Source organism: Eucyclogobius newberryi, unplaced genomic scaffold (assembly GCF_026437365.1).
Source record: "Eucyclogobius newberryi isolate DKJ021-1_F unplaced genomic scaffold, fEucNew1.0.hap1 SCAF_8, whole genome shotgun sequence".
Taxonomy (NCBI): Eukaryota; Metazoa; Chordata; class Actinopteri; order Gobiiformes; family Gobiidae; genus Eucyclogobius; species Eucyclogobius newberryi.
Window position 1 is genome coordinate 26,333,163 of NW_027316500.1, and position 19,126 is coordinate 26,352,288.

Here is a 19,126-nt window from a genome sequence, read left to right on the forward strand (position 1 = left end):
TATACGAATAAATATAAGCATAAGTTGCACCCCGGACAAAACTATGAAAAAAGGTGCAACATATAGTCCAGAAAATACAGTATATTCCAGATGTAGATAATGCTTAGGGGATACACCAGACTAAAAAGGTAGGGAACCACCGTACCGTATTTTACGGACAATAAGTCGCACCAGCCAAAAAATAGAGAAGAAAAAAACATATATAAGTTGCACTGGAGTATGAAATAAGGTTGCAAGTGTGAAAATAACAAATAATATCATATATAAGTCGCTCCGGAGTGTAAGTATAAGTATATAAGTATAAATATATAAGTACAAGTTGCACCTGGGCCAAAACTATGACAAAAGGTGTGACTTATAGTCCGGGAAATACGGTACCATGTGTGTTTCTGTCTTATTAAATATGGCAACCTAATCCTAAACAACAGTCTATTTGAATCAATAATCAATATAAAAAGCCAATAATAAGTGCTACGGGTCTAGTGCAAAAATAAATGGCATGTACAACCCATACTTAACAATTAAATTAACCTAGTCCAATTTCACGATTGTAGACGTATATTTTTAGGACATTTTCGGAATATTTATAAAACGATCTCAATATATTTACACTCAAACCCAACTATTATTATAAAATAACGTCCCAGCCGCTCAACACATACTTTATGTAGCTAATAGACTGGACAGTCGCTGAAGAGTCCGGCACTCTATTAGGTCTAACACTGTGAACTGTCCAATACTGATAGGTCCCCGAGTGTCTTTATTGTGCATTCATATGGCACTTTAAATATGGGCCATAATTTATGCAGACTATTGGCTTTGCAATAAGATGCAACCCAAAGAAAGCTTAATGTGAATGAGTGTGAAAGAGCAATTTAAGGGTAGATTTGCCTGTGCCAGTGCCAGGGGCTGTACAAGATTTGCATGCTAATCATTCTAATAATAATGTAATGCCCACAGCACTTTGAGCAAATTGCAAACCACTGGTCATCGAGGGAGGCTTATCTCACTGCGAGCATGACAAAAATATAGGTTAACATTTGAATGATTCCTGGTAATTCACGGACCTGTCAGTATCCGGGCTCACCTCTGCCACACGCGGGCCACATCGGTGCTCTTTGCTAATAAGTAAACACGGCGACAAACATTGCCCGAATGATCAGTATTAAGTAGGTGATTTTGGGCTTTCAGTTGTTAGATTAATAACCGTCTCCCATTGCGAGGCCGTAAAGAAACATGAATAAGATGTTTGATGGATCCAATGTAATATCAGCAAATGGAAAAAAAAGTCTTAGATATTAAATGTTGTTTTGCGGTTTTAATGCAGAGACCAGTTCAGCACCCATCTATGTGAAAGAAAAACAATGTATTATTAATGTATTATTATATGTTCTTTTTACAATAGGACTAATGAGCAAAAATAAATGTATTGTATTTCGCCAAAGTATTTAATTCTAGTAAAGCAAATTTGCTAATAGAAGCCTGTATTTATTTAAAGCAACATCTGTTTTTTATGTTTATACTTCAGTGCCTAATCTGTTTCTGTTCCTAATCTGTGTTGCAACCTTGGAATTTCCCCATTGTGGGAAAAATAGAGGTTATCTTATCTTACATACAGTAAAAGAATGAAGTCTGCACAGCTAAATGAGCTCCTAAACGTATTACTGTGCACCATAAGTGAGTGACGTTTCAGGCATCAGACCTTCATCAGACATAAAGGCCAAACACATCTGGCGCTGATTTTTGTAAATATTATTAATAGAACGTGATATGCAATTAATTTATTCACCTTATTCCAGAACAAAGGCCCGTTTGGGCACCGCCATCTAACGTAATGCTAATTCTGGTTGTATCAGTGAACACAGAGCTGCCAATCTCCAAGAAAATAAGTTCTACACAGACTAAAAAGCCGTTTTCGGGCCACCCAGGGAATTGGTGCATTGTTGGCTTTTTGGTCACATGAACATTGGATATTTTACACAAATCACTCTACTTTATAGCATGTTGTAGCCTTTTCCCACGTTTTCCATTTAAACCAATGGAGTTCCTGCTAGACCAGAAGTGCTATTCCAACGGAAGTGCTGGAGGAAAAAAACAAAACAAACGTGGCAAAAAGAGGAAAAAGTGGGCGGGCAGAGCGCCAGGTTATAATGATACATTTGGGATAAAATTTAGCTGTTCAGACTTCAATCTTTGACTATTTTCTTACTTTCTTGTCTTGCAGGCTGCTTGGACTCTGGATGTGCTCGTCTCTCTTCAGAAAATAATATACACAATGGTAAAGACAAGTCTTTAATTTTTTTAGAGCAAACTTTTTTCCTTTTGGGTAGATAGGAATGAAGAAAGTATTAAACCTCGTAATAAAAACAGTATTGATCTGGTTTCTTTATGAATATTTTACATACTTACCTCTCTAAAAAGACGCGTTAACTTTCAAATGTGCTTTCAAAATGACTTTAAAATACTAGATTTAAAATACAAGATCACTTTTAGACTACTGCGCAGCAAAATAACACAAAAACACTACGTTAACCTTAGCGCTTCTACCATTTTTGTGTACGTTTATTTCATTGGTTTATGGCATTGTTCCGGAAACGCGCTCAGCCAATCAGCCGCCGCCCTTTCTATTACGTCACATGTTTACCCAGAAGTGTGTGCCGCCGCAGCCGATGCTAATGCTAAACATGCTATTTTATCACCGATTCTGCCCGTTTTAAAGACATTCGCCTCGCCGTTTTCAGTACCACCGCCGTGAATAGTGTCGTCGCCATGTACAGCGGACTCTTGCCGGAAGGTTTGACGGAGGAAGAGCTTAGTCCCGACGAGGAGGAGGAAGAAGAGCCCCGAAAGTTGATCTCCAAAGAGCAAAGCAAAGCGGCATCAGCAGCATCAGCATCAGTATCATCCTCTGTGGATAGTGTCAGTGCGTGTGATGCTAGCAGTGATGCACAAAGCAGTCTGCCTGGTATATCTCAGGAAATGTGGCAAGTATGTGCAGTATAAAAACAAACAAACATGCTAATTCATGATTCAAATATATTCATTCTGCGTATTTGTGACAATATTGTACTGTTGCATCTGTTATTATTTGCGTTCTACGTATTACGAATGGTTCCACTCTTATATTATGACGGCAAACATGCTAATTCATGATTCAAATACTTTAATTCCGAGTATTTGTGACAATATCGTACTTTTACATCTGTTATTTTTTGCTTTCTGCGGATTCCCGAATGGTTCCATTCGTATATTATGACGTTAAAGTGTAAAGAGTTTGCCTGTTAAGCCTAAGCATTGGTCCTTTTTCCACATCCTGTTGGTCTTTCTGCGTCTCAAGTGTCACTGTTTTTAGAATAATGTCCAAATATACCTGTGGATTTGACCGAAACTTAAATGTATTTAACTACACTAACAACATTGAAGGTGATGTAGACAAAACATGTCAAAACCTTCAGTTAAAAGTCCTTTATTGAGAGAGGACATAGTGCAATGATTCATGAATGTGTCTGTGACTTTCTAGTGATCATAGTTTTACATAGTAATACATTATTGTTATAAACTGGTCACTAACTAATGAATGCCTGCTGTTGCCTGATGCTTGTTTTGTTTGAAGAAATTCAAAGTTCTACAGAAGAAAAAGGAAGAGGCAAAAATAATAGAAGTCCCCAGAAGAAGAAGAAAAAGACGGAAAAAGAAAGGTGACAGAAAGCTTCTGTACTTACTTTCTGTCTACTTTCATCTTATAGTATCGAGGTTTATGTAAATGTGTGATTGTGATTTTTCTGACATTATCATTGCGATTGCAATTTATATTTTAATTATAGGTTTTTGGTGAATTAACATTTGGGTGAAGACTGAAATATGAACTGCTAAACTAATCCAATAATTCCATTCAGTTCAGAACACGTTTGTTAAACTCTAAACTACAGGTTTAGTTGGTTTAAGACATCATTAAATATAATATTTAGTTGTTTATAGAGGAAATTATGTTGCTTACTTACTTACTTCTAATTGAGACCATTCAATTTGTAATCTTGCAGTCTGTGTAACTGTGTTACCTTGTGTTGATGTAATCCCACATTCGTCCAGGAGTGGTGCATGGGGTCAGCTGGGGTGTCATAAAACTAAAATACGTATGGGAAAAACAGAAACAGCCTCTCTGTGGACCGGACCACACATTATGTACATTTGTCGTTTTATCATTCTCAAACTTAACTTGGAAAGTCATGTCCAACATTTTTGTACGTGCTTTATAAATGAGACACCTGGACACTGTTTTTGGATATTGAGATTGAAATTGACCTGTGGAGAGCAGTCGAAACGTCTTGAGTTCAAAAACAGTGTCCAGATGACAGTCTTTGAAACATTTTGTACCATATTTTGACATCTTTATCTTTGGCTTCTCTTCTTCTTGTTCAACAGGAACAGTGAGTAAGCGTGATCAGCCTGAAGACGACAGGTATTACAGTATTAAAATGAAATAAATGAATTCATGACCTTTAGGAATAAGGATCCGTAATATCATAAGCTACATTCAATTATGTGAATTTTTCATATTCTTTTATAGAGCTCAGAATTGGACTTAATAAAACAAACATTTGTGGCCACATATAGAAAATATTCATAGAAATACATTAGCAAAATTAAACAATCTCATAAGATGCTGGGTCTTTTACTACACTATAGTTTAAAGTTTCAGAATACTTTTGTATCAATGCAACTTAGTTTATTTTTAGGTCAACAGAAAATGCTTCAAATCTTTTAACATTTTATCAAATTACATTTTATGGATTGGAACTATTTCTGGAAATAAGTTGTTGTAGAATTAACCAGTTACAAGACAGTTAAAATGAAAAGTATGTGTTTTATTGTGACAACTCACGGCATAAGTAAACCCTGGCTGAACAAAACAGTCGTAGTTAGACAAACGGAAAACAAATAATAAAGACACAAAATGTAAAACTCAGGCAGTGCTATATATGTTGTCCGTCACGTTAAACTCTTATTCCTAATGGGCAAATTCAAATCTAGAAAAGGCAGATGAAAGCTTAAATCCGACTGGCACTAATGTCAGCGCGCTGCCAGCTGCAAGTATCACCGAGCGCCAAGATCGCACTAAACGCCTTGTACACGCCGCGAGTGGGAACATTAACACACATTTCTCTTTCCAGCAGAGCAGAGCAGAAGAAGAAGGAGCGAGAGAGGCACTGGGATGAGCTTAAGCAGTATTTCGGTTCAAATGATCGTTTTCAGCCCCCCTCGTGCTTCAAGCCCCCTCCCAAGGTAACAATGGCTGCTGTCTCCCCAACTTATCTGTTCTACTCTAACACCGCGCGTCGGGAGCTGTTAGTACACCTTCACGTCCTTTGTGCTTCCGCCCATTGTTTCACGTGATGCGGCGCTCGGATTAGGGAAATCGCTATGGCAACTCGACCTGACACTGAGAAGAATATTACGGATTATGCTCAGCTACATTTAGTGATAAGATTACACAGGATTCTCGCATGGCAGAGATTAAAATGCGATGTAGGTTTTTCTCTCTGTGTGAATCCCGCTACAGACCTAAATGTTGCCTGACGGAATAAGAGCGGGTTAGGATACTGTGCGTCTACTTTTTAAGAGCTGAAAGATTAAAAAAAGACCACGAAACGATCACATAACTTCTGATTGGAGACATTTTGCTCATTCGATGTCGAGTTAGAAGCCTGTTAAAGATGCACTCGCCCGGATTGGTCCTGCCTCTGTGGTCATGGGTTTGCTTCCCGACCTCGACAGTTTGTCCGATGTCACTACTCACTCTCTCCCCCTTTCATGCTTCAGCTGTCACATCCAATCAGACATTAAGGACAGAACATTTTCTCACTAGAGATCGACCAATAATGCTTTTTTCATGGCCGATACCAATTATTTTGAATCCAGAGAAACCGATGGCTGATAAACTCTGCCGATATGTGCAAGTTTAGCTTATTTTTCCCAAATTATATCATCTTAATTTACTACAAACTACACAAACCTGTTTTACTACAAACTGGTTGCGCACGCAGTGTCACACCAAGTGCAGTAACGTGCTCAGACAAAGCTTTATGTATGTTTTTAGGTTTTTAGGCAGCAGTTGGTCATAAAAATGTGCCTCTGCTGGATTTTTAAGGCTGATAGACTTTAGCATATTGGATAGATAACTTACTAAAGCAACATTTCTTGTCCTACATGTCTACATACAATGATCATGTAAATCCCATCACCACTGCCGATAGAAGGATAACAATAACACAATTGCACAAAATTTATTTGGTAAGAGATTTGAGTGACTTTGGCTCACATAGCAAAATGAAAACTACAAAGACTCAAAGTTGTCTAACTTTTGAACTGTATAACCATAAATTCACAAATGTTTTAAATCAAATATACTGTATAAATCGCACCAGCCAAAAAATGCATAATACTGAAGAAAAAAACATATATAAGTTGCACTGGAGTATGAAAATAACAAATAATATCACATATAAGTCGCTCCGGAGTATAAGTATATAAGTATAAATATAAGTATAAGTCGCACCCCGGCCAAAACTATGCGACTTGTAGTCCGGAAAATACGGTATGTATGTGATTATTTATTTGAAAGGGGCAGAGCAGCTAACTGGTAAAATACTGTGATTCAGACACTAGAAGGAAATGACTAAATATATAATGATGGGAAAGCAGATATATATTAAAACTGAAACTGTGTGAAACGAGTCGTGATACGTGTCCGTAGACGACTAATTCAAACATTTTCTCCTCTAAAGGATAATTGGACTGTTAATGTAAAAAGAGCATGTCAATTGCCATTGAAGCAAAATGCCTGATGAACATTTAGCTGACCCGCTGAATAGAAAGTCTTTTCATTTCAATTTGAAATCCCTTTAATGATTATTTGAGTATTTTCTTCTTAATTTATCTGGGAAAACCATAAAATTGAGTTTTTGCCGATTGTAGCCTGGTTTTGAATGGGCCCGACCGCGAGAGGATGAGGAAACGATTAACGAGCCGAGAGAGAAAGAACTCGTCACGTCGACATAATGAGGACTGCCTCCGTTCCTCAAATGCACTTTTCTTGTAATTAATATACGACTCCATTTCATACTCGGAGGGAAAGTAAAAAGCTGTCAAAGCACTGCAGTGTTATTATTTCATCTGCTGACAGCGCATATTCTCTGACCTTAAACGTACGTAAACGTGATGATCTGTCAAGTTTGAGCACAATACGTGATAATTGAGACTTCAAACTCCACTGTATCGGTGTCGGCCTCGGTATACACGGGAAATAATGAAGCAAAATCCAATCCGGGCCGTTTATATTGTTGCATATTTGGCGTTTTCGAGCTTAATGGCGCTGTGCTTTTGGATTTATTTCAACTGCATCAGAGCGCTTCCTAATCCGAGTCCCGTCTGTTTAGCGATGAGACGTCCCCGGTTCCTCAAATTGGCGCATCACTCGAAAAGCGCGCCGCCATCAGTATCCGAGGGCCGCCGCTCTGAAACCCCCCCCCAACTCGGCACCGGCCCGTAATGGAAATGTATAATTAAAGAAGCACATTTATGTTTGGTAATCTCCTGTAGCATTTCTAAGATTTTCCCGCTAATATCCAATCAGAAAGGTTTTCATTTGTGAAGCAAAATCTACATATTTGTGGTAATGGGAATCATATTAAAAATAAGGCCCCGGGGACTTGTGAAGTTACTCTTTGATTTTCTCTCTCTCCCTACATATATATAAAAAAAAAAAATAGAAATTTCCTCTCCGTCTTCTGCAGTCCGGCCTAGAAAAGAGCATAGAGAGGGCCATCGCTGAAGGGGACGTTGCAAAGGCGGAGGAGATGAGCGACAGCCTCGCCACTCGAGAGGTACGTGATAACAGATCTTTGGGGTGCTCCCGCTGTGACAAATCAGGCTAATGGATCCGTGGCCATTCCCCGCCGCAAAGACATTGAGGAACAAAAACGCACACGCAGACTCCCGCCATTCAGTCCTGCAGCCCTTTTCCATTGAGTTAATGGAAAGCCCTCCCCTTAGTTTTGAAGTGCGGCACTGTCTAAAGGACTTTTGGCTCTGCTTTTTAATGAAGGGTACATTGCTTTCAAGCCAACTGTTAAATCACTCTCCAGGTAAGAGTTTCGTACCTTTGAAGTCCACATGTCCCTAAATGCAGCGCCTGAAGTTTTGTAACGAACCGTCTTGGCAGGCATCAAGGATCAAGTGGTTTGAAACTAATTTAGCATAAAATGTAGCCCACACACACATAATTGTGGTTTAAAAGACGCACAGCGGCGGCGTTACTTCTTCACTGTTCTTCAGCCATCAAAGTTAAACTTCTTTGTTTCATGACGGATACTGCTTTGAGGCCACATAAGCCTCTTTTATAATGACAAACGTCTAGTTTACTTTTATGCCTCTTACAAGCTCTCGGGTGTCACTCCAGAGCCAAAATATACACTTTTATAATGTTTTATGTTAAACTAGTGGCAAAGTCAAAATCACTCATGAAAGAAGGGCCAACGTTACAGCGCCGTGTCCATTTGACCGTTGTGTCCAGTTTTTATCATAATATGTATTTACTCATCTACCGGTACATAATGTAACAAATCTAATGTTTTCCATTTTGAATACAATGGAATTAAGAGCTCTAAAAAGCATGTGAATACTAAAGGGTTTGTGAAAGCTTTGAAGTTGTCCGACAGATTTAAATATCTACTTTCTCTTTCACACTTTGGACATCAGATACTTCAGCTTCTTGAAACAAACTAGTGTGTGAAGAATAAATGTTTATTATTGGGAAGGTCTGGTGTCACTGTAACCACAGGGAGAAAGTGTCACAATACTAAACTTTAAAACTCGATTTCAATACTTGGGAAGAGGCCTAATACTCAATACCAATGTTTATACCGCATTACTATTAAAATCGTTTCAGACAATAGACACGATAGACCATTACAATGACATGACATTTTCTGTCAAAGTCTTATACTAGTTCTAAAAAAATAAGAAAAAAAAAGCTCAAGATAATTCTAAAACTGTCCAGGAAGGGTCACATTTTGTTCTGTTTGTGTGATTTTCTTTTTTTTTGTATCAACACTTGTTCAAATGAGTATACAGTTTCAATAATAGTTTTAATATCAATTAGAATTAGTCTGTGGTGGCGCTGAAGTCAGACAATGTCTGTGGTGGCGAGGGACGATGTCCCAGGGTCCTCTGTCCTTAGACTCTCCTTCTCGGCCAGGAAAAACTACAAAAAAAAACTCTTTGTGTTAAGGTAAGGTAAACAATACTATTATCGATGGAAATGTTATTTTTCTCTCAACATGATGTATTCCATCTGGTCAAACATAACCATATTTCACTCGTAGACCTTGAACTTGCCGATCAAAGCAATACCATTTTGTGCTGGACTCCTAAAACATCGCTCGGTGTTAAAAAAATTGAGAAATCCCGTGTTCTGTTCACTGCAGTGGCATTACACGCCTGGCCCTGTCATCTTCTGTGTTTAATAGACATCAGCCGACAGCATCAGGACCATTTCTCATCTTAGCCACGAGCCACTGGTCAAATAAAGGGACTTAAACAGGAGCTCTCATGAGTGGCACCTGCGCTACGCTTCAGAAAGCCTCTTACAGGGCGCTGGATTGGTTTTCTCCCCAGTCCCTAGTTCTCGGTTCCCGGCTCCTGGCACCTGCCGCGCTCGGTGCCAAAACTGTGATGGGATGTGACAGCGGTCTGGCAGCCCGCGGGCCTTGTTTAGCACTGATAACTTCATTCGCACCAGAAGCAGCAAGTCGGACATTTTGGAAAGTGGTGGAAAAAATAAAAACCCCAGAAAGGTAAATGAACGGGAAAGGGTTTTGTTCAGGTAAAGTGCTTTATTGGTCATTTCACATGCAACAAAAGGGTGTAAATCTGATGGAGCCGCTGCAGCTACACCTCTCTGGGTTTAACGTGAGCCACATGGAGAGAACGTGCAACATCCACACTTGCACACACTGTTTGGTCCCAGAATCGAACCCAGAACTTTCTGCACCACAACGTCACAAAGTACTAATCTTTAAACAACAGTCTACTGAAAGTGTACCGTATGTTCCGGAGTATAAGTCGCACCAGCCAAAAAATGCATAATAAAGAAGAAAGTTACTCTGGAGTATGAAATGCGGTTGCAAGTGAGAAAAAAACAAATAATATCACATATAAGTCGCTCCGGAGTATAAGTATATAAATATAAGTATAAGTCGCACCCCGGCCAAAACTATGAAAAAAGGTGCGACTTATAGTCCAGAAAATACGGTAATCCACATGTTGAAAAAAGAAGAACGTGAAATAACGTGTCACAATGATGTGTTCCAATAGCTGTGATTTGAAAGCATGTGAAGGGAACAATCATTCGTCATTTGTCGTTTTTGGACACGTCTGCAAGAGGGCTGTAGTCGATTATTTGGTTGATGGTGTCTCGGTTGACCACATTTTATTCGTAGTCGACTAATTATTATTGCATTAGAATTTAAATGAATTATAAGCACAATGACAGAGAAAAGCATGAAGCGACCGAGCTGACGTTTTTGTTTGTGATCGAACAGTTTAGTCTGCCTTTTTAATTGTACTTCTCTGTATGCATTACAATATACATACAGTTTTTGCTCTATTAATTTGCCAGTGCCGCTCTGTGTCCACTTTTACTGTATTTTCCGCACTATAAGGCGCACTTAAAAGCCTTTACTTTTCTCAAAAAACGACAGTGCACCATATGGATTAATTCTGGTTGTGCTCACTGACCTTGAAGCGATTTTGTGTGGTACACTTTTTGTTTCGCTTAATGAGCCTTATAGTCCGGTGCGCCTTATATATGAGAAATGATCTAAAATAGACCATTCATAGACTTATAATCCAGTTCGCCTTATAGTGTGGAAAATATGGTACTTTTTTAATTGACTGTCTACTTAGTTGTCTTTAGTCAACCAAGTATTTCTTTAGTCGACGCAAATCAGGAAAAGAAGTCGAGTTCAGATTGTTGAATGGCATTGGTTTCAGTCTTGTTCATGTTGGAAAAATGGAAAAATAAATCAACGGAAGCCATTTTATATGTTAGAAAGAAAAACAAACATACAATCAAAAGCTGTAATCGATCACAACTAGTAAAAGCAGAATCTTACATTTTCACCTCGCCCAAACCTGACCGACGCCATGAGTACTTTCGCTCGGAGCCACGTCGAGATTTGACGCTTGATTTGCAAATCGCGCTGACGAGTAGAGAAGAAATCGATTGTGTCGCTATTTGCATAGTTATATTTAAACACGCTGATTATGTAATTATGGTACGACTTCATCCCCAACCGTCGTGTCAGCTCCGGGTACACTTCAGTGATATCAACGCGATTTAAGAATCACCGTGCGTCGGTTCTGAAGGATTATGCGAGATCGGCGAAAAGCTGTCGCGTTTGTTTACAGCCCCGGCCCTCACTTTCTGACAAGTAGCCGTGTGACAAACATTTAGAAGATCGATAATCCCCGTTGTGGCCGGAATCAATTTCAAGCTTATAATTGAGTGCCTCATTTGCGGAGCCGAGTGGAGCTTAGATGTTTTAATGTGTTTACGGTCATAACACCAACACTCGACCGCGGCATCGAGAGAATGGAACCAGGTTTTTCCCGACGCGAGAATGCAAAAGCGTCCCGACAGCTGTGAAGAACTAAAGAGGCCCGTTTGTTGCTCCAGGCATTGTTTTGTTACAGAAATCTATGCTAAACGCCGGGGCGACAATATTCCAGCGCATTCTCGAGGCCAATCGCCAACGCGTTATCTCGACGAAGCAAGTGCGAGCTGAAGGAAAATATTTAAGAAACGCTTTTATTTCGAGACAGAAATGTTTGTTTCGGCGTTCCACACATCAGTTAATGATTTCCAGTGCTCTACTTTCCTCTTCAAAATCTACAAACGCTCAAAAACAATTTGGTGAAAGGAAAAAAAAGGCTGTTTTGAAGCCGTCTTTGAAAGTTCCTGATAATGGCGCTTTCATGCAACGAACTTCTGAGACTGTACGGATACGGCAGGTTGAGTTTTTGTTCATGTTTTTTTGAAGAGTTACTGAAAGCGAAGATAAAAGTTGCTGGTTTTAGCAAAAGAATTAAGATTATGCCACAATTGACAACTTCTTTAGCACAAATTAATGCTTGCTAATACTCACTTGTCTTCTATGCTGCAATTACAGGAGTCCATTGATTATTTAGGGATGTTACAAAGTAAAATGGCTCCACAGATTATAAGGTTAATGTCCTCCAATTAGCAGGACGGGGCTGCCAGGCTTTGATTACAGCACATTATTTTACTTTGAACAAGTTGCACGCGAGCTAATTAAATCTGTAATTAGCATTGTGTTGAGAGAGTGACATGTACGGCTGAAACAACATGGCGTCTGTCAGTGGCAGAGTTCAGCAGCTTGTGTTTAATGATGGTAGGAGAATGTAATTATGTAAAAAATGTGGTGTAAATAAGCTAATTAAATGAAATTTGTTTACAAAAGTTTTTTGGATCATAACATATTTTTGACTGTTTGGTCATGGGTCGATATTCAGGGGTTTCCACTTCCTGTTTTTAAAATATAGTATATTTAGTTTGAACATTTGTTAATTGCTATGACAACGGTCCAAATTTCTCATCATTCTGAGACCCATGGATAGATCTTTAAAAAAAAAATTCCAATACAGATATCTTATATTTGTCTTGCTGTCGTGGTTGCAATGAAAATAGCCAATATTTGCCGATATTATATCTCATATATATCGACAATATTAAGATTTTAAAATACAAAGCAAGACTCAAAAATATATATGCGTTACGCTGTTAGTAAAGTTTCAGTTTTGTGAAATAATAACAAAATGTATTTATAAGATTAAAAAGAATTTGTGGCATGACTGTATAAATATAGAGACTAATTATTGCCCAATTGTTCTTCTATTTTCATTTTTACTCATTAGTCTCTTCAAAAAGACACATCTGATTCATTGAGGACAAGGAAAAATGACACATACTGGGGCAGCGTGGCAAAAAAATACAAATTATGGTGCCAATACTTACAAAATATTCATATCGTACCGTTGCTTATATGTGGGAAAACCCTCTGATATCACCGATACTGGAATTGATATATACCGTCCAGACTTGTTCTTTTAATTTCTCCCGTCACAATCAGTGCAACTGTGTTCTGAGATCAGGAAATGAGAGGCCAGCTTGACATGCGGTTTCAATTATACTGTGTGTAATTCCCTCAGCGGCCATTAGATGGCATCAAAATTCAGTAAGGCCCGGGGGAAACAGTAGAACAAACTGAAGGTACTCAAGAACATGTTTAAAGGCTAATAATAATACAAAAAATGTATACTAGTTATCCTTTAATAGATGGCAAACATGCTAATAGAATATGGATAATATAAAATGCATAAACAAGACCCAAATTTGGAAAACATGAGTCCAAACAGATTCTTGTCAAAAATCATACCTATTTTAATCCTGCCTCTGATGCTAATTCTACAGCTGCATGATCCATACTATAAGAATTGTACTGTCAGTTGGCTCTGCTTCACTGTATTCTAGTCTTTTACGCATTGCACAATTTGCCGGGAAAGCCTCAAATTATCAAACGGTTTTAATATGTCTTTGTTTGAGCTAAAGCGCGTCTCCTCTGCGGCAGCTCCACCTTTGTTCCAGCGTTTCCAAAGGGTCTGTTTCAAGGACAGAGGGGCTTTCCTTTCAGCCGCACTCTCTGAAATCTGAGCCGCACAAAATGAGGCATATTATAACTCGCCACATGCTCAAATGCGCCAAACACAATGAGCAGCTGCTGATAATTCACAGTCACAAAGACAGTTAATGGGCTTTAATGATGGAAATATCAATGGGACAAATGAGCAGAGGCACAAAGTTTGGGGTCAAACCAGGCGAAAGTACAGCGGGCACCTTCTATGACCTTCCCATGGCTTGTAAGCTAGTCATCCAAGTTTGTTTTTTTGTTTTTTTGCTGTACTTAGTTATTTAATAGTCCTGATACTCACATTTTAAACTGATATTGATCCTAAAACCAAGAAAAACCCGCCCTTTTTAAAATGTACAAAAGATAATTTTTTACTGTATAGTGAAATGTGCTCCTTTAGCATCTCCATATTATATTTTGTACTATTATTTATTTTTATTACAATATTTTCAACACAGTATATTTATACTCATGCACTCATACAACACAAATTAGCATCATATATATATATTTAGGCCCGAGCGCCACAAGCTGGCGAGAGGCCTATTAATCTCGTAAGGCCGTGCGAAGCACGGCTGCGAAAGTGCGCACGTAGTGCGCACGAAATCGAGCGCGAAGCGCTCGCCCACTTCCAAACACTCACTAACGCACTCCTTCACTCACGCACGCCCCGCGCATACTAATTAATAGTAGGAAAATGGAACATTACCGTTGTAAACGGGCGAAGCCCGTGCAAAAGTGCGCACTAAACGAGCACTTTACATTTACATATAAAGCACTCATTTGCCCTAAGTAGCTCACGAATACGTTCCCCATCTCTTGCATGTTCCGTGCATATAAGCATGTAATGCAAAAATTTAACATTATTACTGTATAGAGGGCCAAAAACACAAAGTGGGCGGAGCCCACTCAAAATTAACGAAAGTACCCGTCAGTGACCAGGGACCCACACCATGAGGTAGGAAAGCGCGAGCGCTTTCCGAAAATTTATAGTTTATGATATTTGAAAAATGGGAAACATTGTTTTCGCATCGGAATATTATTCTTTCTTCTTCTTCTTCTTCTCGGGACCAACCCCCCTATTTTTCACCCAGTGAACATTGACGAAAAGTCACAAAAATTTGCACAACTCTAAAAATCGTGCCTCTCTACATTCTGGCTATTTCCCTTTTCTAAAATAAAAAAAAATGGCGCGTCAGCGCCCCCAAATGTACCAAAAATGCATTGAGAGATCGGAAATGACCCCAAAAAAATCTGATCGTAGAATCATGAAATTTGGCGCAGAGGTAGATGGTGACAAGAGAAGTAAAAAATATTATTACGGCAACGCCGTCCGCCCAACCAAATGTCGGCCATATTGCTTCAAAAATGGCTAAACATGACTTCGGAGTTTTTCCAAACTTTTACGAACTCTAACTCGTTGGCCCTAAAAAGCTGAAATTTTGTGAAAATGCTACTGAGGAGTGGTACATCAAAAGTTATCCAAATTACATTGATACCTCTCACGGTCTCTGTGCGGCGAAGCCGCAAACTGTAGCAAGAATTTCAGAAATCTCCCAAATTTTACATTTCTGCCGTTTGCGCAGATAAAGTCCAAATTGCGTCAAATTAGAATCAGTTGTTAAACTCTTTGCCCTAAACCTACTTGAAGTGAAATAAATTAATTTGGAGCCACAGCGCCTCCTACAGATTTTATATGGAGGTTAAATGTTTAGTTTTGCGAAATTATATGAAATTTGACACACAACTCAATTTTAGAATCCCCATCAAAAAAGTCAATGAGACCCATGTCATAATTGTTATGGTGTTGCCGTAACGATGACCGAAACCTTCCATGTTATTCCAATGGGGAAATCGCCAGAACATGTTTACACTTAAGACTTTCACAAACTCCTCCCAGGGCGTCAGCCCTATTAACCTGAAATTTGGTGAGACTCATCTTCAGGACCATCAAAAGTTATCCACATTTTTATTCAAAGAGTCACGGTGTCTGTGCGGCAAAGCCGCACATTTTTCCAAGAATTCAAAATAAAATTGCTTTTTGATGGTAAAACAAAGGGGAGAAGATGTGACAGCGTCACAGATTCAGCAGTAGATGTAATAAAAGGACAATAGGGGCGCGTTAGCGCCCCCTCCTCTTGCGGCGTGGCGGCGGTGTGGCGAGGGCCGATCATTGCCGCTTGCGGCTATATTTTTAATTATTATTATTTTTAATTAAAATTTGTATTATTATTATTATTTTATTTATTAATTTTATTTATTCTATTAATTTTTATTTATTTTATTTATATTCTGGATTAGTATTTGTTTGTTTTTGAAAACCCTATCATCCAATATGTCCTTATCTTTTCCATATTTGTAAGGATATTTTGTTTTAAATTGTAGCAAAAGAAGATTTCTGTCAACTGGATTAAATCTGTTTAAAGAGTGAATATGTTTTGCCAAGTAGCTTCTTCAGTTCCTTTTGGATGAGTGACATATCGACACATGGTTTCTACAAGCTTTGTCCATAATACAAGCCCCACAATATATTCAGCTATTTAAATATTGACCATTCAGCTGTTAGTTTTGGCATAACTTATTTAAAAAGACCGTCATATTTGTGCAGAGCGAGTTCTCCCAAAATCTGTAAACCTCCTACGATTGCGTTTATGTTGCTTCAAAGAAATCTTATAAATACGCTTTATTCTTCACCACAAACAAACCTCAAACCAGGACGATTTCCATTTGACGCTTCACAATTTAACCAGTTGTCTACCGTATTTTCCGGACTATAAGTCGCACCGGAGTATAAGTCGCACCAGCCAAAAACTGCATAATAGAGAAGAAAAAGACATATGTGTGAAAATAACAAACAATATCACATATAAGTCGCACCGAAGTATAAGTATATAGTATAAATATAAGCATAAGTCGCACCCCGGACAAAACTATGAAAAAAGGTGCAACATATAGTCCAGAAAATACAGTATATTCCAGATGTATCAGTTCAAAGTCGCTTCATTTCGCCCTCTTGGCGTATAGAAGGGACGTGGACCGAACTAATTCATCGTACGACACTGAAAAATAGTAGCTCTGACTGGCTGCTTTTGTGCTGCATGTTCCATAGTGTCTTTTTTTTAAAATAAACTTTGATTTAAACGGGTCTGAAGCAGAATAACTTTTCTCTTTCATGTGGTGTGCTGCTGGAGGTCTCGGGCGCACAGGGACCCCGTGGTGAGGCGGACGGAGCAGGTTGTGTTTTGAAGTGGTAATGCACTCTTAATAGGTGTGATGAGAGCTGAGGGCCACTGTGGGCGCTAACACGGCGTGAACAGCTTTTGTTATAAAACCTAACAACCTTTTATATTATAACCATTTGCATTTGTTCATTCGTGTCAGGGCATTATTGTACCGGCACGTTACGGTTTTCTTTACATTTTTACAGTCGCAACACTTTTTCTTCTGCTTTTCCCAACAGTGCAACAGTTCATAGTACTGTATTTTCTGGAGTATAAGTCGCACTGGAGTATAAGGCGCACCAGCCAAAAAATGCATAATACAGAAGAAAAAAACATATATTAGGCGCACTGGAGTATGAAATGCGGTTGCAAGTGTGAAAATAACAAATAATATCACATATAAGTCGCTCCGGAGTATAAGTATATAAGTATAAATATAAGTGTAAGTTGCACCCCGGCCAAAACTATGAAAAAAGGTGCGACTTGTAGTCCGGAAAATACGGTATTTATATTGTTCATGGAGAAAAATGATATTCTGTGTCTTTGAGGGTTGAATTTATTTGACTTAACAACTTTCAAATGACAAATGTGAACACAATTTTTTTTATTTCCCAACAAAACATTTACACAAATCTACGTTTAACTCACAGTAGTTATTTATTTCAAAGATTATACTTCCTTTATTGACGACAAATAAGTTAAAAGTGAAACTATGAAACATTTTGGTGAAGTCTCTGTGTTTTTGCTTTACCGGTACTTGATTATCCATTCGCAGACCATGAGGCCAAGTTACAGGTCAGATCTGTGGAGTGGTGGTGACAGCTGACGATAAGAATGCATGTTTTTTGAGCTGCCTTTAAACACTAAAAACACCTGTAGTTAATTGAAATGCTGGATTGATAAGCTTAATGGGATACTATGGAACTTTCATAGAAGTATCTCCATGGAGACAAGCAGGGGGCGGAACCATCTCCTCTAGTCTCAAGTCTGCACTGTGTAAGGAGACGTATTAGGCTTACTGTATTTTCCGGACTATAAGTCGCATGGGAGTATAAGTCGCACCACCCAAAAAATGCATAATAGAGAAAAAAAAAGTGTGAAAATAACAAATAATATCACATATAAGTCGATCTGGAATATAAGTATATAAGTATAAGTGGCACCCTGGACAAAACTATGAAAAAAGGTGCGACTTATAGTTCGGAAAATACGGTATTAGACAGACTCTAGCAACTCTTTCACATTTTTGTTGTGTTTTGTGCTCTTACAGGAGAAAATGTAATTACTCACTCATGACTCGTGTGTTTTTGCCACTGCTAAAATCAGAAATCAGTGCTGCAAGTGCTGCAACTCATGATTGTTTTAGTTGTCGTCTCATCAGTAGTCCCATTTTTTAGATTGGTTTACTAGTCAAACTGTTATTTCTATTGCACATGAGACTAAATAAATACATTATCAACCAAATTAAGATTGAGCTAATGTGACTGAAGGCTTTTAGATGTAGAATATTATTTACAAATCAAATGCATTATTAATAAAATTAATAATAAACTAATATCTGATTTATTATTATATTTTTTTTTACAATGCCACTCACTGTCTTTGTGATATTTTAACTTTTATAATTTTGTTTTAGTCTGTATTGTCTCCAGATGACAATTACTATTATTAAAAAAAAATATATATATATATGCTTATACTTCTTTTCTAAAGTTGACTAGCTCATTAATCACTGCAGCACCTACTGTTTCAGATCAGTATTGGGAATTAATAAATATATAAAATAATAATTTGCGGGTGATTATACAGTAACTACAGACAAACGCCTTCTTGAATCAAATGTCTGACCAATTTCCCCTGGTTTTCTTGCCGTAATATGTCCCAGTCGAGCTCCCGTAGTTTCATTCACCTCTTCGCTCATATTTGTCGTAAAGAATTAACAATCACTCTGTTTTCCGAGGAACGTTTTGATCAGATTTGGACTTTAGCCGCTTCCCACCTCCCCCCCTTCCTCTCCCCGCGGGCCCTCCACTCTGCACTTTTAACAAAACTCCCCTCCCTTTTGTTCCTCCCTCCTTCATCACAAGCAATTCATATCACCGAATGAACTTTTATTGTATCTCGCATGACTCGCAT

At 38.4% G+C, this 19,126-nt stretch overlaps 1 protein-coding gene across 1 annotated transcript in view; it reads left to right on the plus strand.

Annotated features, from left to right (window-relative positions):
• Positions 1-2,622: 2,622 nt before the first annotated feature.
• The window catches only part of fam204a (family with sequence similarity 204 member A), a 29,862-nt gene continuing 13,358 nt past the window's right edge, over positions 2,623-19,126 (plus strand). The window contains exons 1-5 of the mRNA XM_072436748.1: positions 2,623-2,988; positions 3,614-3,698; positions 4,423-4,459; positions 5,175-5,283; positions 7,794-7,883. Coding sequence (XP_072292849.1) covers positions 2,770-2,988; positions 3,614-3,698; positions 4,423-4,459; positions 5,175-5,283; positions 7,794-7,883 — 540 coding nt within the window. The 5' untranslated portion in view covers positions 2,623-2,769. The remainder of the gene's footprint in view (positions 2,989-3,613; positions 3,699-4,422; positions 4,460-5,174; positions 5,284-7,793; positions 7,884-19,126) is intronic.